Source organism: Sitophilus oryzae, unplaced genomic scaffold (assembly GCF_002938485.1).
Source record: "Sitophilus oryzae breed Bouriz unplaced genomic scaffold, Soryzae_2.0 scaffold_177_pilon_pilon, whole genome shotgun sequence".
Classification (NCBI taxonomy): domain Eukaryota; kingdom Metazoa; phylum Arthropoda; class Insecta; order Coleoptera; family Curculionidae; genus Sitophilus; species Sitophilus oryzae.
The window spans coordinates 331,949-357,668 of record NW_022146479.1 but is presented as its reverse complement, the minus strand read 5'-3'; the positions used below and the strand labels follow the sequence as shown (position 1 = coordinate 357,668).

Here is a 25,720-nt window from a genome sequence, read left to right as displayed (position 1 = left end):
AAGCATGTATTGTTTCTATCAATGTACTGAAAGACAGTGTCTCTCAATGCTGGATCGAAAATATGAGTCTCTATATAACTCAGTATATGTTTGATCGAAAATACCACTTTTAAACAGTCGTTGTGTTTGATGTTTAAATAATTATCTTCGGAAACGTAATGGTTTGTTAAATTGTTTTTGGTCGGATTGTGTTTCAAACCAAACACGTTTGATTCGGGCTAAAATGAACACATTTTACAGTAAAATCGTTTAATTCCAACTATATGTCATTTTTTATATTATTATTGTTATATTAGATATCACTAGATCTAGATATCATATAAACATAACCAAACTTATATGGAATCATCTATTATTTTTCATAATTTTTGAGACGTATGAACATTTTGTGTTTGTGAATAAAACTCAATCCTTACCGAAGAGTATTAATGAAAAATAATTCATTTAGCAATAAAAAATAATCACTTCCACCAAACTCCACCAAAATAAAGACAATGGTATTTTTTTGGTTTCTAAAATGAAATAAGATTTAAATTTTTAATGGTCAAAAAAGAAAAAACAAAAAGAAAATCGATAATTTTAATAATCCGTGTTGCCACCTCTAACCCTTATGCAAGCTTCCATCCGCGCTGGTATGCTTCTATTAACGTTGTCTTGGGGTATATTTTCATATTCTGCTGATGCTGCATCAATAAGCTGTGGGAGATTTCTTGGATTGTTTCGACGAGCTCTAACCCTTCTTTTGAGCTGGTTCCACAAGTGTTCGATAGGGTTCAGATCTGGTGAACATGCCGGCCAGTCCAAAATTATGACACCTTCCGTTTCGAGACATTTTCTAGCCGCTCTGTTGATATGGGGAGGCGCATTATCGTGCATAACGTTAAAATTATCCCCAACTGCAGCTCTCCAAAGCCTTGGTTCACGATTGGTTCTAGCAATAAATCAACATACATTCGACCTGTTAAATTTTGTTGAAGTAGTAAAAATGGAGTTTTGCTCCCAGCATGCATAATACCTTCCCAGAACATTACAGTTCCTCTTTTATATCTTGGTACAGATTTGTCAGCCTGGAATTTTGCTCGTCTCCCTGGAGCTCTGAGAACCCGAATTCGATGATCATCTGATCTTAGGTTAATTCTAGCCTCATCCGAAAAAAGAACATATTGCCAATTCTGAAATGTCCAGTTTTGATGTTGAAGGCACCGATTTAGCTGGTCAATTTTATTTTGCCGAGATAACTGTGATGGGACCCATAAATCTCTCCTACTGTATGTACAACTCTCAAGCACGAAGTCTTTTTCTTATGGTTTCAATTGAAACGAGCTATCAGAAGTGACAGTCAGCTCTGGATACATATTGGGATTTCTTCTAGCAATTTGGAACACAAAGCAGGCTTGTTGTTCAGTTATGACTCTTTGACGACTTTGTCTGGGCCTGTTCTTGAGAGTTCCTAGTTCCAAGTACATTGCATATATTTTCGATACAACACCCTGGGTAACGCCTACTATCTCTGCTTCCTCTCTTTGGGGCATTCCTTGTTCAAGGAAAGCAATAATTCTTCCCCTCTGTTCATCTGTTATTCCAATATAAGACATTTTTTAATTTTTTTTGGATCGAATGAAAATTACCAGACAATCGTGATTTTACTACTTAACACAAAATTCACAAGAGAATAAATCGCACCAGTCTTTTTTTTTCTTTATTATCATGTTTATTTAAACAAAAATCCTTCTTGAAATCTTAAAGTTATATATCAATTTTTTTCCTTGCAAAAAGTTTTGTCATATAAGTTTGGTTGTGTGTATCTGAGACTAGACAAATAAACATGAACAATTTCCATAAACTTTGGTACGACCGATATCGGAAATGGAGAACTAACATCTGCACAACCGTCTCAGATACTGGCTTTTGTCAGAGCCTTGAGACTGTATGATGCATCATAACTCACAAAAGGGGGACCCAATAGATATGTAAGGTCGCGTTGATTAACCCCCTTCCTATACATTCTACAATGCTTAAATACTGATAAAAAAATTAGAAACACACAAATTATTATCTAACGCTTTACAAATTATTAACCAACGAGTCACGAAAGATTTTGACTAGGGAATGCAATCCCGCAAATGCGGGATCCCTCTGTGATTCCGCGGGATCAAATTTGCGGGATTTACCGTGCGGGATCTGCGGGATCGACACCAGGGGATTTTCCTTACGGCTTGGCCATTAAAAATAAGTGAAACAAACAGGTTAGTTATTAGATTTCTTGCTGGCGTGCGTAAGAAAAGCGTTTAACTAGTACTTGTGGACAATTTCGTCAAATAAACTGCCGGACATAATTAACGGGACAAGCAAAATTTTAGGGTAAATTTAAAGTTAAATATCTCTTGAACTAAAAAAGATTTTGAGATGCGGTTTGGACCAGGTTTTAAATGCATTTATTGTGATTAAGATACTAAGTGGTTTTCGAAAATATATTTAGCGAATTCTCGTATACAGGGTGTTTTATAAGAGTGTGAAAATTTGGTCAAGTATCTTTTACCTAAATTTACAATTTTTAAAAATCGAAATTTTTACCAAGTACGACTCCATCTGTATTTTGAAATTAGAAAAAACAATTTGATCGGTTTTTAATTTTTTTGGTTTTAAGGAAAATACGACGTTTTTTTTCTGAAAAATATGCATTTTAGTCATAATGTATGGCCCCTAAATAGTACAAAAAACTTTCTACATTCTGCATATGCCAAAAAATTATTGATATAGAGTGTATCTAAAAAGCAGAGATAACTAAATCACACAATGTTAAAAAAATTTCAACATCAGAATAATATTTTTATTTATAAAATAAGTAGATAAATTATAATAAAATTGAAGTTTATTTAACATTAAATATATTTTTTGAACACCCTGTTTACATCGGTCCAAATTTCTGTACAGCTAGTTTAAGATACACGCTATATCAATATATTGTGGGCCTATGCAAAATGTACAATGCCTTTTGTACCATTTAGGACCAAATGTATGACTATTGTTTACAGTCCCGCAATTTTGCTTTAATCCCGCGGGTTTGCGGGATTGAGATTTTGGTGCGGGATTGCATTCCATAATTTTGACTGATAACATCCAAAAATAAACGAAAATATAATTTACCTGTAAATTATAATTATAGAAACAACTGTCACCTTCAATTATCCTTTCATTACCACAAACTTTAGTAAATATTTTTTCTTAATCAAAATTCTGAGCATTCATAAGACAATCAAAATTGTAAATAAAAAAAATTGAAAGATCTACTTAAGGTACAATAAGAACGACATTTCTGTTTTAATTAAGCAATAGATTAGTGTTTACTCTCATTTTATACTGTATCTACTCACGATTCCAGTTTTTTCGCAGATATCCTTAATATTATCCTCCAAGCTCTTACTTTTGTCGAAATCATATAAAATTTGTTCTTGTGAATCGTATTTTTCAACAGATATTTTTGCTATCGTCGTCATCTTATATCCTAAAATTTTTTAAAACAATTTCTTTCCTGCAACAAGCAAAAAAATTAACATTAGTACCTTAAAATAGGTAAATAATAAGTTTAAAAGCTAGCAAACAAAATAGAAAATACTACAAAAGAAGCCATGTTTCTTTTCAAATTGCTAAGTATATTGCTGAGAACATTTTTTTTGTCCCTCGAAGTTTATAGTCGCTTTTAAAGTAAATATGTCTAATAATATTCTTTAATACATATCGAAACTTTTAAAAACTCAATTCCGTTTTATAAAAACTTCAGTTTATTTTAGAGACAACATATTTTTCATAAGTTTATTGAAAACTTTTCAGGCAATAATACAAGTTCTAAGTCAATGAAACTTCTTACTGCAATAATAGCCTTATTTTTGAAATAAAATTATAAGTATTTTTGAAAAAGTTTTCAATAATTCAATTTTTGAAACTTAGTTTGGACGAAATATAGGAGACTGTTATTTCGTTTTAAAACGATTGCTTTCAAAATATGTTTTTTAATATAATAAGCTTAATATTGTTGATATCGAAGATATTTAGATAAACCATTCTTCACTAATAGGCGGGGTGTATTTTATGTTATTTCTTGTTTATTTTATAGTTGATTTTATGCAAAATGTACGAATTTAGAAACACATTGTGTCAGAACCTGAATTACAGTGATATTGTTAAGAATCTAAGGAAGCTTTTCAAAAAGCAGTCAAAAAATATAAAAAATAATGGAACTTTTCAAAAAACAAAATCAACTATAAAATTTATGTAGAATTAACTAATTAGTTTATTACAGGGTTGGAAAAAATCATGATTTTTTTAAAAAAATCCAAAAAATCAGATTTTTATATTTAAATCAGATTTTTTTGATTTTAATTCAAAAAAATATTTAAATCGGATTTCCAAATGACTAGGACTTACTTCCAGTTAAAATCCTATCCTAAATGGCTAAATATATACCCCGATACCGATAACATTAACAATTCTACGGGGCATGTGATTTTTCCACATCGGTCACCAATATATTCCGCAAAAAAAGTCGTTCAGATCACAGAGTTTTTTTTTCAAACGTCTCAAAAGTACAAAAATATATTATTAAACTGATATCAAGTGTCAAATTCAACGAATGTACAAATTGTTGCTCGGTTACTGTTTACATTTTTGCAATGTTTGAGATTGATTAAACAATTATTTGTAATGTTTAAAAAAATAGTATGTTCTATTCGGAGTGAAAATGTACTTTTTGTGCCTCCCTGTAAGGTCGGAATACCTTTAGTGGTATACAGCATCGTCAAAAAAAGTATAATTTTTACTCCTAATAAAACAATACACTATTGTTCGGAAATAGTCTTAAGTCGAGAACGAAATTAGTATGTATTATCTAATGTCAAAGTGTAAAGTACTTACTGCAGATCAAAATGTCGGTAGGAATATGGAAAAATACAGCCGTTAAAAAAAATATGAAACAACATATTTTCTGACAACGATGTAGATTCCCGGGAATGAAAATGTAGTCTCTACAGGGTTGTTTACCACATACGACACGGAGTATTGTAGCTAAACGACTAGATTTTTACAACTTGTAAGTTTTGGGTTCGTTGAAGGATTATTATAGCTACAATTTAAAAATATTTTTACAAGATACAGAGTGTCCCAAATAAATAAAAAATATCAAAGTTATATTTTTTTAAATGGAACACCCTGTATATTATTACATTTTTAGTTTCTACGATTAAAATATAGGTAAATTTGATTAAGGTTTATTACACTTAAACCTTACCGTTTTTGAAATATTTTCAATTTTGTGAAATTGCAGTACAAATTTTAAGGCTTCATTTCTCCGAGGGTATCAAAGTTTTTAATACTAAATATTTACTGAAGTTTATTTATTGATCAGTTATTGTGTTGCAATAATAAAAACTTTACTACCTTATACAGAGTGTCTAAAAATTTATTTTAAATAATTACTAGCTTTAAACGGCAATAACTTGTTTAATTTAAATGGAACACCCTGTATATTTTATGAGAATCAGATGCACCATTTAATTGTCTATCAAATTGTATTATACCATTTTTTACCTATCTCTTCAAGTTTCCGTAGAAAATGCATTTTCTTGTAATTTAGAACTCATTTATGAATGGAATACTGACATTTTTGATTACATATTTTTAAAAATGTACCAAATTTTTAAAGAGTACAGATACTAATATTGTCGATATAGTTCGTTTATTTCATTAAAAAATAAAAAAAAACTGTTTAAATATTTGTTAAAGAGGACCAGTTAATATGATTCCAGTATTCAAACTACATTAATTGACTGTTTGCGTTGATTAATAATAATTGCTCCAAATACTAAAAACTGAATTATGTATGTGTATTAGACAGTGTGGTAAAAGTAACACCTTAAAATGATATTTAATTGACAATTGCTTATTTATAACAACAGAGAATTATATTGATTTCTGATTCAAATCACATTTATTTAGAATAATTTATTAACGAACATAATTAAGTATGTAATTAATTAGTATTTGGGCGGAAATACTGGTGGTATATTTAATTAATGGTATACTCTTTTATAAAGATTTAAATAGTTTTCTTTTTGTATACAAATGGGCTAGTAATATTATCGTTTTACTAAAAACTATAATATTACTTGCCTGTACATTTTGTACATTTGTTATTTTAAAAACAATCTAAAATATAAATATTCCATGGGTATATTGATAAATGAGGTGTAAATTATAAGAAAATGCATTTTCTACGAAAACTTGGAGGAATAGGTAAGAAGTGGTATAATACAATTTGATAGTCAATTAAATTGTGCATCTGATTCTCATAAAATATACAGGATGTTCTATTTAAATTAAGTAAATAAGTTATTGCCGTTTAAAGCTTGTAATTATTTAAAATAAATTTTTAGACACTCTGTATAAGGTAGTATAATTTTTATTATTGCAACACAATAACTGATCAATAAATAAACTTCAGTAAATATTTAGTATTAAAAACTTTGATATCCTCGGAGAAATGAAGCCTTAAAATTTATACTGCAATTTCGCAAAATTGAAAATATTTCAAAATTGGTAAGGTTTAAGTGTAATAAACCTTAATCAAATTTACCTTTATTTTAATCGTAGAAACTAAAAATGTAATAATATACAGGGAATACAGGGTATTCCATTTAAAAAAATACAACTTTGATATTTTTTATTTATTTGGGACACTCTGTATCTTGTAAAAATATTTTTAAATTGTAGCTCTAATAGTCCTTTAACGAATCTAAAACTTACAATTTGTAAAAATCTAATCGTTTAGCTACAATATTCCGTGTCGTATGTGGTGAACAACCCTGTATATTAGAAGAACCTAGTTCTGCACTAGACTTTGCGAATGATATGTTTTCGAACAGCGAATTTTTGTCACTTATACATACATTTTAAAATAAATCCCTGCGTTTAGCGGTCTAATGAATTCACACGAAATTAGTTAAAAAATCGGTCCAACAATTAAATTAATGAATTGATATTTTTATATAGTTTTATAAAGTTTACAATTATTTTTCGATTTATTATATGTTATATCTATTATAGAAATATATTTTATAATTTTCTAGGACACATTTTTATAACTTTTACAGTTATTTTTTCATTTATTAAAAATTTTAAGTTTCAATAATATTATTTTTTTTTTTAATTAAATATAAATCACATAATTAAAATTAAAAAATCACTTGATTTAAATTACGATTTAAATCATCCTGATTTATTATGATTAAGTAACTGGTAAATAACCAAGTCCATGTCAATTTCACTTAGCTGTTTCAGTAGAGTATCTGTATTTTTATTATTAAATAGTTATAATAAATTATTTCCTTTTATTATAAGTACGTTTTTTATCAACTTTAATTTTAAAACTTCATTTATTGACACAAACTAAAAAATAAACATTAAATTACTGAGAAACCCGAATTCAAGTCAGTGTTTTTCAGTGTTTTTATTAAATAATATGTGGAAAACAAATAAAAAAGTATCATAAAACTGCATAATGATGCTTTCGGCGTTATTTACAGAAAAATAATATATACTGTTCAAATAAAATTACTCTGAATTTGATTTTTATTTTTTCTAAAAAAAATATGCCCATCAGATAAAAGTATTTCAAATATGAATGATATACGTTAAAAAACATTTCAAAATTAGACGGAGATAAAAAATATAGTAAAATTACAGCAAATGATATATCTGCTATATCACTCTGTTTATGACATACCCAAATAATTACTTTGTCTAAAAAATCAATTTGATTAGTGACATCTACACTCCAAATAACAACTTTTTAGGCGCTCTCCTCTGATTTTAAAAACCCATAGGATATAAAATTTATTCAAAATGTTTGGATGCTATTTTGATGATATTGTTGAAAAAAAAAATTATATCATTTGAGATCTTTACTCTGAGTATAATGAGTGGTTACGGGTATTAAATACCCATTTCAAAAGTAGGTACCATACTGTCATATTGTATACGAGCGGTTTTTAAAATATGTCCATTTTTATACTAAATATGTTGCACTTTTAAAGCTCGCGTAAAACCAGTAGCGGCTCGTGACCATTAGAACTGATGAGGCGACGCAAACGCGGACGAAAGCAAAAATACGGGGGTCTAAGCTGCAACAAGTTTAATTTTTTTTGTTCCTCAGATATAATATGTTTGAAGGTTTAACCTACTAAAAATGTCATAAGAACTTTTTTTTTATGTGTTTATTTTCTTTTTGTTTTTTAAGCAGCTAAGCAACAATAAGCTAGAGATTTTTTTGCTCCTCAGATATAATAAGTTTGTAAGCATAACTTATTAAAAAAGTCATCATTGGAACTGTTTCTTTATTTTTTTTTCTTCAGAGTATAAATAATATAACTTAAACATATATTAGGTATTAGCTAACTAATCTAATGATCGTAATATAACAGCTCTCATTTGAGGTTTTCGTTCGGTTAGTAAGACGGAATTTGTCACATCAAGCTCTACGACGCGCGACGCGACGACATAAATATGAAACAAACGAGTAAAAAATAGTTAAAAAATGTAATTGTATAAGAATTATTCCTTGTAGGTTAAGTTTATACGTCTGTCTTTAAGAATAGCAAATTTCTCAATTATGTCATCATAAAACTTCCCTTCGTTCTTACTAAGGGTAACCAACAGCTCCTTTTCAATTGAAAATAAAGACAAAGCAGAAAATCTATCTTGTAACATTGTATTTCTTAAGTAAGATTTTATCCGTTTTAGACAGGAAAAATCCCGCTCGGCTTGAACACTTGTAATCGGGATTGTTAATTTGTCTTTTTATCATTTGTATAACACTTATCTAGGGAGTAGGTCTGTTTCCCTGTAAGACTCTCGCTTTTCATCCTCCTGTCTTCTGGAAAACGGGGTTTCTAGAATTCTAGAAGGGACATCACAATGTCATGTACATGATTCATTTTAAAGTCTGATTATTACAAAATAAATCACTAAACTCTGAATTACGGCTAGATCACACTACTTGCTACTCACGAAAGCATAAAACAAACCGACCGAATAGACGTGACGTTTAGTAATTCCTCGAAATATCTAAAGTTAATTATTTTGACCAGTATTGTGTGGATGCCAAGAGTTCATATTATTCAAATTTATTCTATACTCTCTTCGATATACGATATTATTTCCATAATTATTGATGGGGTATTCAATTAAGTAAAGTAAGATCAATTAATAGATTAATTTTAATTACAAAGATCATTATAATATCGCATTATCCAGCCATATCAAGCACGAACTATTTTTGAACTTAACAATCAAGTTTGTAAAGAATGGATTTTTTTTCATGAATCTGGCAACAGCGTTGCACTTAAGCGATTTGGGTGTCGCCTCTGCAGCAGCTAATTTCACGCTTTCCCTCCGCTTCCCCGACCCACTGATTTCATTGTGTGACGTTTTAGTTCATTGATAAAAAAAGGTCGGCAGAGGCGGCAAAAATTACGCCTCAGGAACGCAGAAAAGTAAAAAGCTCGGTATATTTTAATAAAATTATTCAATATTAATATTGCTATAATATAAATATACGATTAGCTGGAAATTAATTTGTGTACTACTAAAGGCTAGAATTTCGAGGTGAGGCGGCGCCTCAGTTGCCTCACCTGACGGACCGCCACTGCCTAAAACTATAAAGATGTCAAATTATTTATATTTTTTAATTGGAAATATTTTAATAATAGTGTAGTTTTCTTTTTTCAAAACTTGGTGTAATATAATACACTATCATCATCATCATGATTTTCAGCAATTTCCGAATTATGGTGTAGCCTCCCACAAATATTTAGATACTCTCTTTGTAAGGGCTCGAACACACTGACGACCGGCCAGGCCGCTGCTACCTCTAAAACCATTAAATCAAATCATACCGCGCACACTAACGTCCTGGCCGGCCGTTGGTCGTTGCGACCAGTAGACTGCACTAAAATATTATAATTTTCTGCCGCTTGTTGCCGGTTTTCTTCCAAATTAATAATTTTTCAGATGAAATCCCTCAAATTCAAAGCACAATATTTTATTTTCTATAAGATATAGTGTTTTAGTGTAGTTTTTGCACACGTGCAGAAAATCCAAAGAAATAGTATACAGACTGGATCAAAGGGAAACTTAAATCTAGTCCCTTTTTTATCAAGGGTCTATTCTAGTAAAAATTCAAAATATTTTTATATGACATACTCTATTTATGGTTGGTATAATACCTGTTATTATACCTTCAAGTTTCGATGTTAAAAAATAAAAAAATCATATTTAAAATCTTTCTACAACCACTTGTTTTTTTTTTATTAAATTATTTTTTTTAGTTGTATTGTAGTCATGTACAAGGAGGACAACTGTATTTTAAATATTATATTTAATTTAACGTTTTTCAAACAGGGTCCATTAGACTATATTTCTACTAGGTACATTATTTTTTTAAAAAAATTAAGAGTAAAAGTAACTTAAACATTCATAAAAATAGAAGTATTTACCAGTAGAAAAAAGAAACAGAATATCTCCATTTTTGTCGGTCGCGTGTACACGTTGCTTTTTGTTTGGCCTATTTGTTCTGCTTGTTCGTGCGCGCTCGGTTCGTTCGGGCTAAAATGCTCAAGACTGGACGCACCTTTAGGAACAATACTGTTTTTGTCCTTTATTGATATAATGCTGAAAATCTCACGAGTTACATGTTTCACTCTACACATATTAATGTTATGAAACGTTCTGTTATGAAACGACTGATGGAATAGCAGGCATCGCGGATTTGAAAAACATGGAAATAACGGCGTTATCGTGTAGTCGGGGTTGGAGATTTTACTTACTCCATTTACCACACCAGTATTTATTAACGAAAAATCCAAGAATATTTTAAATGCATTATTTAATATCAGAATATTTTTAATAAGCTCATGAATAGCAACTTCGCTTTTTAGTTAACTCGGATATTTTAACATTTCTGAAACTTAATTCTTTCTGAAACAATATTTTCTAATTGGTAAAACGTAAACAAACTTTAGATCTGACAACTCTGTTGAAACTGGTCGTTCATCTGGCCGCAGCTATAAACGCAATACATCCGGCCAGCCGACGGCCAGGTCGTTGCGACCTGGTCGTCAGTGAGTTAGAGTCCTAATTGGGCCCATTGTTGTCTATTGTTGCCTATGCGGGCTTAAGTTATCCCTGCTAATAATTTTCTAATATTATGGTCCCATCGCAGGTTTGGTCTTCTAGGTCTCTTAATTCTTCGTGGGTACCATGCTGTAATTTATGTGGTCCATCTATTGTCCGTCATTCTTGCCAGATTTCCTGCCCATTGCCTGGAGAGATTTGATTCTGTTGGTGACATCTATTACCTGGGTCTTGTGTCAAATCCACTCTATTATTTTACGGTTTTTCTTGATTATTTCCATTATTTTATTTATCTACCCTTTGGGTATTTGCCCTCCGCCAGGTTAAATCAGCAGCACATTTAGTTAAAAATGGTCTTATTTATGTACTATCTAATAGAAAATCTATTGAGTTAAAGAATATATTTTTGTTAGAAATTGTATTTATTTCAGAATTATTACATCGTACTGTTTATTACATAGCTGAAAATTATAAAAGGAACCCAAAGCCAATACCGTATTATTACCGAGAACAAAATAGTAACCTTTCAAATGAACAAATCAATATTGATTTTTGATTTGATAGATATATTTCTATATGTCATTTGTTAAAGGGTGACATTATAATTTACTCAAGAAAGTCAACTTCAAAAAATAACAATTAATTTAGAAAAAAATATAAAGTCTCCAGAAACAAAGATTTATTTAAAAAATATTTTTTTACTAAATCATTTTTACTGCCTGTGAATGATTTTCAGTATCTCAACTTTATGTTTTTAAAAAATATTAATTTTCACATATTTTTTAGGTGTTTTATTTTATAAATGATTTATTACTATTTCCTCTTTCTTTTACCCTTGTTTCTATATCTTTTTACTTATATTACTAATTATTAAAAAACTATTTTTTTATAATTTATTTCATTATTCTACTTTATTAATTAATGTTATTCTTAATTTTAATAAGGCTCAGACTGACAAAAATTCTTCACACAAAAAACTGTATTGTTATTTCAAACAACTTTGCATCAGTTAAACTTTAAATTTTTATAAAAAAATTGAAATTGTTGGTTAGGCAACTAATAAATTATTGGAGTTCTATATTTTGACTTTGTTGTTAATATCAAGTTTCTATTTGAAGAAAAATAAAATAATCATTTTCCACAAACAAACATACCGGGTGTTTTTCAAAGATGGCTCACCCTTATAACTTTTTTATTTTTTCAGAAAAAAAAAGAAATTTGGTATGTTAGTATGTGACATAAATATGAAAATGTCAAAAGTTGACATATCATATGCCATTCTATTCAGAGTGTTATTTTCTATCGACTAACGTAAAAATATACCGAGGGTGCTATTTAAAAATCAAAATTTGGAGTAATTTCTGGTGAAACAGGAAGTGACGAAAAACATTTGAATACGTCAATAAATCCTGATTTATTTCATATATTAACATACCAAATCTCGTTTTTTATCTCCAAAAATAAAAATGTTATAGGGGTGAGTCACTTTTGAGCCGCACCCGGTATAATTTTCTTTATCTAAATTATAGATAGAGCTTATTGATTCGTATATATATATATATATATATATTCTTTTATATTATTAGTTTAAATATACCTTTAAGAAAAGCAGATTTTTTTTTTCGAAAATAAAAAACATAATTTAAATTAATTGAGGGCAAATAAATAATTGCAAAAGATTTAACGAAACTCGTAAAATCCGAATTTGTAACTAGATTATTCATTCAAGGATAAATTGCAAATTAATAGAATGAGAGTGAGAAAAAAGCTGCTAACGATTCCACAAAATATGTAAAATCCAAATCTATTATGACAAACATTTTTTTCTGAATCAATAATAATATTGACTTTTTTTCATAATACGTAGGTATAAAAAATATATCTATGACTTGGACTTCCCATCAAAATATCGGATTTTACTATTAATAGCAGTACTATTTTTTAACTAGTATAGTATTAGCACAGATTATCTGTAGTATTAGGTATACTACTTCTCTAGATAGCGATTTTTAATAAAAATAAATTTTCCAAGAAAAATCTCCTGTGTAATTATTCTAATTTTCCTAATAATTTTCAACTAGTTTCAACAAATAGTTCAACGTACTGACTGATAGAACTTATTGAGTTTTTTTAGACATAGTTCACGGGATTATTTTAGTATTGTATCTTTTATTGTTAATTGTAGACTGTTTTCTAGAGATACAGAGCCATATACCGGGTGTTTCAAAGTCAATTTTTAAACTTCAATGACCACTGTTCCGCTGTTTTATTTTTCGATAGCATATGGTACTTTGCAGATACCTAAACTTTAAAAAACATTGAAAAACCCAGGGCTGCCCATTCAAATTGTTGATTGAGCAAAATTATTCGAGCCCTGCTTTGAAAAATCAATTTCCACAAACAAAAATATACAGGGTGAACTTAAATTAAGTGCAAATATTTTTAGGACTGGTATATTTCGACTACAGAAATATGTGTATTAAAAAAGTATGCCTGTAAATTTGTGCAGTATGGCTTGTCTAGTGCTATGATTTTTCTGAGGATATACTAGGTAATATAATTAAAATATTCTTTTTCTTCTTTTACTTATTTGAGATCTAGTCGATCTGTTAGTTTTAAAGTTGCCTCTGTAGGAGTTCTTGGGAGATGGACTGCCAACTGTCTCCTTTTTGGAGGTCTTCCCGCCTGTCTCTTATCCATTGGGTTTTCTTCCATGCGTTTTACGTATGCGAACCACTAGTGATTCCCACGAGACCAACGAGACGAGACTTTCATAAAGTCTTGTCTCGTCTCGCCGATAAAATAAGAAGTTTCGTATCGAGTCTCGTCTCGGAGCCTCCAGTCTCCCCGCGTCTCGCGTCTCGTACGAGTGTCTCGTGAAAGTATCGAAATTTCGTCATGCATAATCCTTGTTCCAGTCCAGTACGGGATATGTATTTATAGTGTGTACAAAACAACCTTGGGATCACGTGACATTTGTAAAGAAACCGGAACATTTTTGTAATTTATCTAATTTTTCTTGTTTATTTTTTATTAACTAATCGATATTTATTAGGCTACAACTAGCATTTAAACATTCAGGGTGTAAAAAAAGATTGATCTTAAGTCATGTGTTCCCAAAGTTGTTTTGTATGAGCTATAGTTGCTATAATGTAAAAGTAGGATAAAAAAATTACAAATGTTGAAAAATAAATCATATATTTTATAGTAATACGTAAACACAAAAGAAAAAACAAAAACTTAACATTAATTTTGAAAACAAGTAAAAACAATAATATAGGTACTAACAGCCTTCTCGGTCGCAAATGTTTTTGTTTTTCACCCAGTCATTTAGGCATAACAAACATCGTGCAGATTCATTATTAAGGCGATTTCTGTGTTTTCTAATGGTTAACGCAGCATGAGAGAATAACCTTTCCGCCGGGACTGAGGTAGCTGGTATACTCAAGAGATCTCGTGCCATCAAACTTAAAATGGGAAGTTCAGAACCATGAGTTCTCCACCATTGTAATATATCTGTATCTTTATTACACCAGGGAATTGAATAGTATTTTTGAAGCTCCTGCATCCATTCTCCTTCGGCAGGGGTAGGAGTTACTGCGTACAAGGCATCAAAATCAATTACAAAGTCCGACTTTTCAGGTCCAGGATTTTCTCGTCCTTGTTGCGCCACCGCTGTTTCTGTCGAACGTTGTCCCTCTAATTGATGAAAATAGGCTTTACAAATATTCTGAATCGATTTATCTTTTAATTCTTTGACCCATTTTGTCATATCAAACGTTTCTAACTTATGACGTGGATCGAGAATTAAAACTGCAGCATAAATCCAGTTCATTTTGCGATAATGCTTTAGTATTTTGTCTCTCGCAGCCTGAAAACCAACAATAAGCTGCTCTTTGACAGGGGTTCGATTTGTTTTTCTGTCCCATTCAAATATTTTGCTCTCAAGATTATCTATTAGTATATTTATATTGATACATACAACCACCCTATGTAAGGTGACGTACTTCTCTCCATAGAGTTTTTTGGAAAGTATTTGAAAGTTGATTAATAATTTGTGCACTTCTTCTAGCAGTATCCATTCTTCACCTCTAAGAGCATATGGTTTTAAATCAATAACATTTTGACATAATACACCGAGCCATGTCTGCCATTAAGAGCTACTTGCAACATATCATCACTGGAATTCCTGCGTGTAGGTACATCCAACACAGGTGTCAGTTGCCGAGAATTACCAGTTGCTTCACACGCACTTCGGAACTTAAGTAAAAGTTGGTTTTTAAGTAAAGGTTTTTCAAGTGTTTACCTGCGAGACTCTCGTACGAGACTCGAAACGAGACCAATAAAAGTCTCGTCTCGTATTGTCCGAGTATTGTCTCGAGTCTCGTCTAAAAAGTCTCTTAAAAAATTTTTAATTTTGCTGTCTGTTCGCATGAAGCGGTTTGTCCACACTATTTGCCTTAGACATCCTGACATGGCCGTTGCTCTGTTTATCTGGCTTCTCAGATCTTTCTCTGGATCATGGTAGTACGACATATTTATTCCTAGATATCTGAACTGTAATACTTGCTCAATAATTTTGTTTTCTACTACCAGTTTGCATCTTATCGGCTCTTTAGAGAAAGTTAAGCATTTAGTTTTTTCTGTAAAGATAATCATATTTAATTCTCGGCTTACTACTTGACAGAATTTATGAAGCTGTCTCTGCATATCGTCCTCTGTCTCCGTGATAATGGCTGCCTCATCAGCGTACCACACCATGCTACCTCTGTTGTGTCCCATTCGATAACCGATATTCATCGAAGTCACCTTTTCTATGATAATGTCCATTAAGAGATTGAATAAGAAGGGACTAAGGCTGTCTCCTTGTCTAATGCCTCCTGGTTTTGGTATGTCTCGTGTTAGATTATTCTCTGCTTTCACTTGAGTTGTGTTTTCGATATTTAGCTTTCTGATGATTTTCACAATATTATCAGGCACTTTTTTCTCTTTCAATATGTTTATAATGTCAGATAGGCGTACTTTATGAAATGCTGTATTAAGTCGATGAAACAGATATAGGCTGGTGTACTAAACTCTATTGCTTTTTCTTTAATTTGTTTAATGATAAATACGGCGTCTGTAGTTGATCGATTTCGTCTAAAACCTTGGTGTTCGTCCCTTATTTTGTTCGTCCCTATTAAAATACAAACCCTCCCCCCCAAAAAAAAAAAAAGAAATAAGAATACAAAATTAATAAGATATCGAATAAATCTTTTATAATTAAAGTAGCATTACTAGTAATTTAAATAATAATAACACAATGTTTTTATTTTGCAGGACTTTTGGGAAACGTTCTATTACTTATAACATCTATGGTGTTAGAATGTCTTAATAGTAACGGAATCTGTCTATAATTTCCGATGTCCGGTGTATTTTACCGAAGTGTATTTCTGGTTTTTTCAGAATTAACGGAATCACTAATTTTTAGTCAAGTCAAAAATAAACTTTTCCGTTTTGTACCGGATTTATAGAAATGATTACCCACAAAATTTCTATAACATTGAAGGACGATGTTGTCATCTATGATTTCAGGATAATTTTGATTAAAATCAAATATAATTTACAGCAGGTTTGTTTTCTATTTGGTTGTAGTATTTCTCAATATTTGGTAATTTATGTATAGTTCATATCAAATAAACTTTAAAACTTTTAAATTTTACATGTTTTCTTTTAATCAAAATATTTTAGGAAACGAAAATAAATTAATTACAAATATATAAACAGTTATTATTTACATCAACAAAACTCACATTCTTAACAGCACTTAAGGGACATAAAGGGCCATTACTACCGCTTTCCCTTTCAAAATATTCTAATAAAGTTGCGATGAGTTTTTTACGGCTATTAAGCTATCTTGTACAGGGTGGGTCAAATTCGACGCTTTTAAATGGAAACACCTTTTTCTATAGGAGATAGACGAAAACTAATATCCGTGTCTGGAGCTAAATTTTCATCAAAAACATGATGGTGAAAACCGCAAATCAATATTTGTTACCGTTTCGGAGTTACGGGGTGTTTTTCAAAAATATGCATTTTTAACATATCGCTGTAACTTTTTTGCTATGGAAAATTTTGTATTTCTATGAAAACATTTCCAAAGCACAGTTTTACGTAGAATTGAATAGTTTAAGTATAATTATTTTTAAATTAATAATTTAAGTGTTATCAACAGAAAAAATGATTTTTTATTTGGGACACCATCTATATTTTTAATTAACTGAAAAGAATTTAAAATTACCTTTCCAAAAATATAGCACACTTGATATTTTGTTATAATCCCCTTCGAAATACAGAATTTTTAAAGGTTCGCCACTTTTAACTAGTAGGCTTTGGACCCCTTATTGATGATATGCCCTTAATGGAACTCGAAAACGTATTTTTCCAGCAAAACGACGCACCGCCTCTGAACGCTGAAGGTATCAGCAAATTTTTGCAGCCAACTTGAAAAATAATTAGATAGCTAACCTAGATCCCAGCCGTTGGTCGTCGAGGCCACCTGACTTAGTGCCCATGGATCTAATCCTATGGATATATTTGCGGAAGAATGAGGTTTCTTATTGTTCCGTATAATCTAGACAAGAATTAAAAATATTTATGAGTTGCTCGATTATTGAACTCGAGTACTCGATTATTGAAATCCGTCGGTTTTATCACTAATTATTATTCCTAAAAACTATTGTTTTATTACTTTTTTGAAAGCAGAATTAAGGCATCTGACCAATAGGCGGCAATTTTTTCATCTTTACCAATAAATTTAACTACTTCTGCGTGATTGATTATGATGGAAAAAGCCAGTTTTGGATCGCATCTAGAAACATTACACTATTAATATACAGGGTGAAAATGAATTAGCAGGAAATTTTATATAAAACTACATTTTTTAATAAGTTTTTTTCACGCATAATCATTTGCACCCTGTTATTCTAAATGGAAAAATGCAATATTAACATCTTACAAGTGCGAATGTTGGCAGTTGTTTCCTATGACAACGTGTGTAATATCGTCAACAGGGAAAGTTTTAGGCGAATCGTAGACGGCTGGCTTTTTTACATTTTCCATTTCATATACCAATAGATCCTTCATATTTTTTGACAGCTGTACAAATATATTGCCATGCGCCTTCTAAAAAGAAAGATTTATTTTTTGCAGACATATACAGGGTAGTCCAAACTGTATTCTGGAAACTTTAACAGCATATTTTGCAGATAAAAATAAGTAAAAAAGTTCGTATAAATGTATGTCCTAAAATGCTTAGTTTCGGAGATACAGGATGTAGAAATTTTATTTTTATTTCGATTTTTTTCAAATAATTTCTGAAGTTACGTCAATATTTGGATGAAAATTGGTGCCTGAGAGATTTTTGACATGATAAATTTAATTTTGATTTCAATATGATTCCTACTTGTAGAGGGCGTCACCTACATATTTTTTAACTTGTTTGAAGAGTAATAACTTTTCGTCCGTACCTGTATAAAACTACTGAGTAATAAAATATACATTTACGGCGTTATTTACGTAAAAAAGGTCTTTTAATAAAAATCGCTACGATTAATCGTTCTCGAGATATTTGTAATCAAAATTATTTCGACATATTAATTTTTTTTTAATTATTTTTAATAATGGAAACTTTCGTCTTTATTATTTTTGCTTTTGGTTTTACCTTTTCCTGAACTTTTGGAAAATGTAATCCAGCTAGAAGGCAGTTAATCCGTTGTTGGTATACTACAGCTTCATTTTCGACTATAAATTTTTGTCTCATTTCTTTAATACACGGATGATATTCAATCATATGTATTAAGTTTGCTTCCTTTACATTCTGTAAAAATATACCATTTATAATAATAATTATAACACTTTTTTTTCAATCATATATCGGGTGTTTCTCAAAAATAGCTCACACCCCTATACATTTTTTATTTTTTCAGATAAAAAGAAAACGTGATTTGCTATTAAGTTAGTATATGACATAAAATTGGATTGATTCACGTCATTCAATTGTTTTCGGTCACTTCCTGTTTCACCGGAAATGACTACAACTTTTGATTTTTAAATGGCGCCTTCGGTATTTTGTATAGTTTATTCGATAGAAAATGACGCTCTGAATAGAATGACATATCATATGTCAACTTTTGACTTTCAATCTAGAGTTACGGCTGTGTTAGGTTAGGTTAGGTTGTAATATTGTTAGTTGGTTGTAATATGGTTAGATGTGGCATATTTGGAAACAGCATTTTTTATGAATAAGTACCAAATTATTCGTAAAAAACACACTTGATATTTTGAGTCAAATGATCGTTATGAACCGCAAGTTACAATTTTGAAATAAAAAATTTGCAAAAATGTCAAAAGTTGACATATGACATGTTATTCTAGATAACATATAATATAATTTTCTATCGTATCATCACACAAAAGGTTCATTTTCTATCAAATAAAGTAAAAAAAAAATACCATGAGAAAAAAATTAAAAAAGTATAGGGGTTTGCCACTTTTGAGAAACGCCCCGTATACATGAATAAAACCGTATTACCTGTATCTTTTCAATAACAATTTGAAATGAAATGTTGGATAAAGCGTCGGTAAGTTTTTGGAAATCTATTGGTCTGGTCTCCAGAGCGATCTGTATTTGTTTCTCTAAAATGTACATAACCTAAATATTTAAAGAAAATATCAGGATTATTCAAAATATGATATTTTAAACTCTTTGAACAATGTGTCTCAAATTTAAGGGTGACCATTGGGATCTAGTGTCTTCTGCTAGCTACCTTCTTTGTATCTCTTATCTTTGTATCTCTAATATATAAAAATGGTCCTTATCATTTTTTACGTAAATAAAAATCTAAATATTAGCTTTTGTTAGATATTCCATTTATTTTGTCTCCTACAGTATAGGAGCCGTTTCTGTTAAGGTGCGTCCACATTGCTCGTGATCCTGCTCGCGCCCTTGCTTCTAATTGTGCTTGCGTTGCTTGCTCTTCCTGTTTATCGTGTTTCTCAAGATCTTTCGGCTCGCAAGCAACGGCATCCACATTGTAATGTAGTGCTTGCGTTCGTGCTGCTCGGACATGGATGATACCGATGTATTTTTCATAGCGGCTGCTAGTGAGTAGATCCAAGCACAGTGGAAGTAAACATCTATGCGATTTACAAACAGACAAAATGTTTTTTAATATCCTTTTATCGCATGTCCGCTACTGATTTTGAAAAACTTATTAACTTAGTTGGTCCCCGTATAGAAAGAAAAAATACAACTTTTAGGAAGTGTATCGCGGTGAAAGAAAGAGTTAAATAAAGATTGGCCATACATTAAGATTCCTTGCAATTAGAGACTCATATACCAGTTTGGGTTGTTTATTATTAAAAGTTTCCAAGCAAAGCATTTTTAAAATAATACCAGGCGAATGCTAAAAGATAAAGTTCTCAAAGATCAGATTAAGATAAGGAGGCAATATAAATATAGAGTTATATTTTATTAAGGGTATATTTTTGTGGCCGGCCGTATGTAGCTCTAGCGTTAGTGTGTCGAACTGCGTAGCGGAAGGTACTGGGTTCGATCCCCAGCCAGTACGGTCGCTTTATTTATTTAAATAAAAATATTTATTTATCTAAATAGAGCGACCAACGAGCCGCCACCTCAAGGAAGGCAATGGCAAACCACCTTGAGTATATTTGCCTTGTACAGCCTCTCAAATAGTGCCGTTCGGATTTGGTAATAAACTGTAGGTCCCGTGTACTTCTGAAACAATGATGACACACATCACAAGTACATGCCAGAGGTAGCCGACGCTCGATATAGAGTATGGCACTGTAAGAAGAAAGGTATATTTAATAATATTAATAAAAGAACAAAACACAAATATTTGTAATTTTGTGTAATTTCAAAATAAAATAAGAAATATCATGGTAGTATCATCATACTACAGCAAATACCGAATCCTATGAATGAAACCAAACTAAAAACTTAACAAACAACGCAAACAGCTCGAGCTCTTCGAACTGCCGTAAAGTTTGCTCGCATGGCTCCGAAGCGTCTCCGATATCGTGATTTTTTAATCACACTGTTATTTGTTACTGTGATTTTTAATATCAGTGATATTAAAAACTAAACGTGATGTGATCACAGTTTCAATAACAATAACAAGTCTTGTCGCTCCGTCCCCGTTGCCCCGTTCCCAGTTACGGCGTAATACTCACGTGTTTATTTATACTTTTTTTAGATTTGAGACAAACAAGTTTGGGTTTAGGTGGAACATATACGTTTTAAAATAGGAAATTACCACATAGTTCCAAAGAAAAATATCAAATATCTTGGTATCACCCTCGACAGAGGATTAAAAATGGGAGATTCTGGCTATGGCAGTGCAATACCAAAATCACATATCAATTCACACTTTTTTGTGTGCGAGCGCCACGAACATCTCGCTCCGACTGCTTGCCGTGTTTTTTGTGTTTCACGTGTTCGTTCGGTCTGCTAGCGAGCAATGTGAACGCAGCTTTACAGTTACGACACTGTAGGAACTGTTAAATCACACTAAAAGACGTTTTTTTCGTTCTACTGTAAAATTTTCAAAATGTCAGTTATGCCAGTTTGTGTGGAAGTGGAAGGCGACGAAACCTGTAGTTTCCCAAATTCCAAGGATCACTCTCAAATTTAAGACACGCTGTATATTTTTAAGGTCTTTTTTGTTTTTACCTTAGGGTAGTCGGTTATCGTGGATGCTTTCATCTCCCTCCTCGTCTGGGACAGGAGCCACATCGTCCTCGAGAAAAGTTCGAAGAAAAACGGTTTTCTGCCGGAGGAAAAAAACACGACGGGCTGATAGAACGTGCTCTTGCTCTCCGGCGTTTCCACGCCGATGTGAAGAAGTTTGCCCAGCATTTTTACGATTCTAATCGTACGAAAAACGAAGAGACAAAAAATTAAAACAATTTAACTTTTTCCTGATTTTTAATAAAGCATTACGAGAAATGTTATTTTCGTGTTATTCAAAAGTTATAATACTTTTTATTCGACTGTTATGTTGGTACAACTTTGGATAATCAGATTAGAACCGCGGAATAAGTTAGGATGTATTTGGAACATTATGATGTTCCTCTTGATTTTCTTTTAATTTTAATTTTTTGTTATTTTACCATTTTCTTTCATAACACTTTAATATTATTATGTAAAGTCAAAAAACTATAGCAACTTACTACTGTGATGCACCCAAAGTGAATTTTAAAAGCCAAAAACTATCATATGTAATTATAAAATAGGTGACGATGAAATCTTTATAACATAATGACATACTATAATTATTATACAGGGTCCGGCAATAGTGCTTCGGGCATCTGTAGAATAAAAAACTTGAGTATTTTGTTTAAGGGCAAACCTAAAGTATGTACTAGGATGTATTTTACGAAAATATTTTAACTTCTATAGGGTGGCCCAAAAAAGTATGAGTATGTCGGGATGACTTTTTTTAAATGGAACATCCTGTATATTATCGCATTTTTGGCTTCCATTCGGATCACTTTACATAATCCTAAGATATGAGTAAATATATTTCCGTAGTTTCAGAGATATTAATAAATTAATAAAAAAAATATATTAAAAATACAAGAACTGTCCTGAAAGCAAAACTATATTAGATATTTACTTTAGATGGTCTGTACTTACTTTGCTATAAATATGGTAATTGTAAATTATACAGGATGTTCAAAATTCTACGCCAAACATTCTAAAATATAAAAGAATTTTTCTTTGTTGTTTTTTAAATGGAACACTCTCTATATTATTTTTTCAATAGATGGAGAATTAAAAAATTAAAATTTTTTGTATTTAGAGTATTTCGACATTTTTAAGGGTTTCGCAGATATTCGCGGCGGATATTTCATATGGCATTTTCCACAGTGAATTCAACTGAAAAACAGGAGTCAGCCCCTATAGAAATAATAACCAACAAAGAATGGGTGAAATATTATTCCAAATTGTTGTCAGAGAACAGACCTGAGTATCAAGAACCGCCACAGCCAGAAATAAACATTGAAGGAGAGGAAATCTACGTGGATACCAACAAAATAAAGACCGCTATAATGTCTTTAAAGAATGGAAGAGCATGTGGCCCAGAGGGAGTATATGCGGAACTCATAAAATCTGGAAGCAAAAAACTGTTAAGAATGTTAACAAACATAGTTAACCAGTGCTTAAATGGTCATCCAGTACCTGAACAGTGGAAAAAAGCATATATCTCCTCTATATATATAAAAAGGGCTCAAGGAAGGATCCCAATAACTACAGGAGAATTTCGGCCACCAGCACTATGAGTCGCCTCTATGGAAGGATACTGAGGAACTTAATTGAAGAGGAATACTCCAGCTACGAAGAAGAAGAGCAGCATGGTTTCAGAAGCGGAAGATCATGTACAGATAATATCTTTGCATTGAAACAGATCATCGAGAAGAAATCTGCAATGAATCAGGAAGTTCATATAACATTCATCGATCTACAAAAAGCATATGATACAGTGCCAATAATAAAATTATGGGAAGTATTGCACAAATCAAGAATTAACGCAGCTCTGATAAAAGCTGTACAAAATCTTTACCATGGAGGAAAATCACAAATAAAAACGGTCAACGGTCTCTCAGAGGAAATTTCTATCACTAAAGGGCTCCGACAGGGTTGCTAAACTATTTAAAATTTATATTGCCAAGGCCTTACATCTATGGAAAAGGAAATGTAACGGAATGGGTATAGAACTAAATGACATATGCCTATACACCTTGCAATTTGCAGACGACCAGGCCATAATTGCAAACGACAAAGATGACATGGAATATATGGTGCGGAAAATAATTGAAGAATATGCTAAATGGGGTCTCATATACTCTGTTTTTTTTCTCAGGTAAGATTTCGACAGACGATGACAGAAGAACAGCAGATGACGTCCCATACCAATCTATTTATTTTACTAAAAAAAGTTTCTAATAATTTTTAAGTTATCTATGTCTTCTTGTTTTAACCAGTTTTATTGGTTTATTTAAAAAATGACAGATCGTATTTCAATTTTATTGGTTTGACGGAACGATGAACGACAAACGGACGCCGATGAGGATGAACTCACCTTTAGACTTTTGAGGCTTGTCAAAGTCTTGCCAAATTATAGGTTATAATTTTGTGTCAACTTTTGTTAAATACCCTGCGTTTTGGAAGATGATGCATTTTGATTCGTATTATTACGTGTGTTTTGTGTCTTTTGAAGTCAAGTGGAGGAAAAATCGAGTGAAAATTAACTGTAGACCCAGAGCACAGTTTATGGTTAATACACGCTGCCCAGGCAGAAAGTCTTATACACCAATGAAGTTGCCATCGATAAAGTTTGTATACCATTTCGTCGTAGATAAGTGTCAAACTATCTCGTATATAAGGATCAAACTAAACACATACTAAAAACTGGAGTAGCTTTAAAATATCGACATCACACGATAGGTAAATAATGGATTTTAGTACTGCAGGAAAATATTGTCAAAAGTTAATTAATCAACCTTTAAGGTATAAAATTTGGTAGGTGTTATTATTAATTAAATAGTTTGTTGTATTTACCTATGTTGTTTTATTTATACCTGTGGAATATTACAAATTTGTATTTGTACATGAGTTATATTCATAAATATAATCATAAATGCGGCTAGTTTCATAAAGCTTGAAAGTAAATAATAGTTCTTTTTTATATTTTTTTGGTATGTAGTGTCTTGTTCTTGTTTGTTTTGTATTAACACATACCGTTTTTATTGAATAAAATAACTCGATTACATTTTTTCAGTTTTATACAGTTTTTTTCACAATATTTTGAAGTAATCACTTGTCATCTTGTCAATCAAATTTTAAATATATCGCTATGCGTTCCAGTTGTACCAACTCATTTCTTTGTAAAATAAAATAAACTACTTTGAAATTAAAATGACAGACACATCTATCACTGTCAAGGATCTTCTCGTTGGACAGACTATAGTAAATACAGGAAAAACAAAATACCTTCCAATTGGAGCTAATACAGAAAATCTTATTTTAGACAATAATATGGAAATTAGGGCATGTGAAGATTACAGGTACCTGGGATCGATATTTACAGGAGATGGAACGGACGATAGAGAAATAAACAACAGAGTAATACAGGCACGAAGAGTTATCAGATGCATAAATGGCATTCTATGGAGCACTGATATTACAAAAAACAGGAAATATAATATATACGAGACACTAGTTAAAAGCATATTACTCTATGGATGTGAAACATGGCGACTCACTGAAAGGAATAAAAGGAAATTAGAGACAACAGAAATGGGCGCGATTAGAAGAGCAATGAGAATTTCACGGAGGGATAAGATCAGAAATGAAGACATTAGACAACAGATGGGAATAGAGGGAACAATAGTAAATGATATAGAACAAAAACAATTAATATGGTACGGCCCATTCAGAGAATGCACAATGAAAGAATTCCAAAACAAG

At 31.3% G+C, this 25,720-nt stretch overlaps 1 protein-coding gene across 2 annotated transcripts in view; it reads right to left on the bottom strand.

The window, feature by feature from the left end:
• The window catches only part of LOC115882173 (engulfment and cell motility protein 1-like), a 61,219-nt gene that overhangs the window by 15,952 nt on the left and 19,547 nt on the right, over positions 1-25,720 (bottom strand). For both annotated transcript variants that reach the window (XM_030900057.1, XM_030900058.1), the window contains exons 9-12: positions 21,920-22,115; positions 19,757-19,876; positions 18,887-19,042; positions 18,182-18,348 (exon numbers count right to left, since the gene is read on the bottom strand). In XM_030900057.1, the coding sequence (XP_030755917.1) occupies positions 18,182-18,348; positions 18,887-19,042; positions 19,757-19,876; positions 21,920-22,115 (639 nt within the window). The remainder of the gene's footprint in view (positions 1-18,181; positions 18,349-18,886; positions 19,043-19,756; positions 19,877-21,919; positions 22,116-25,720) is intronic.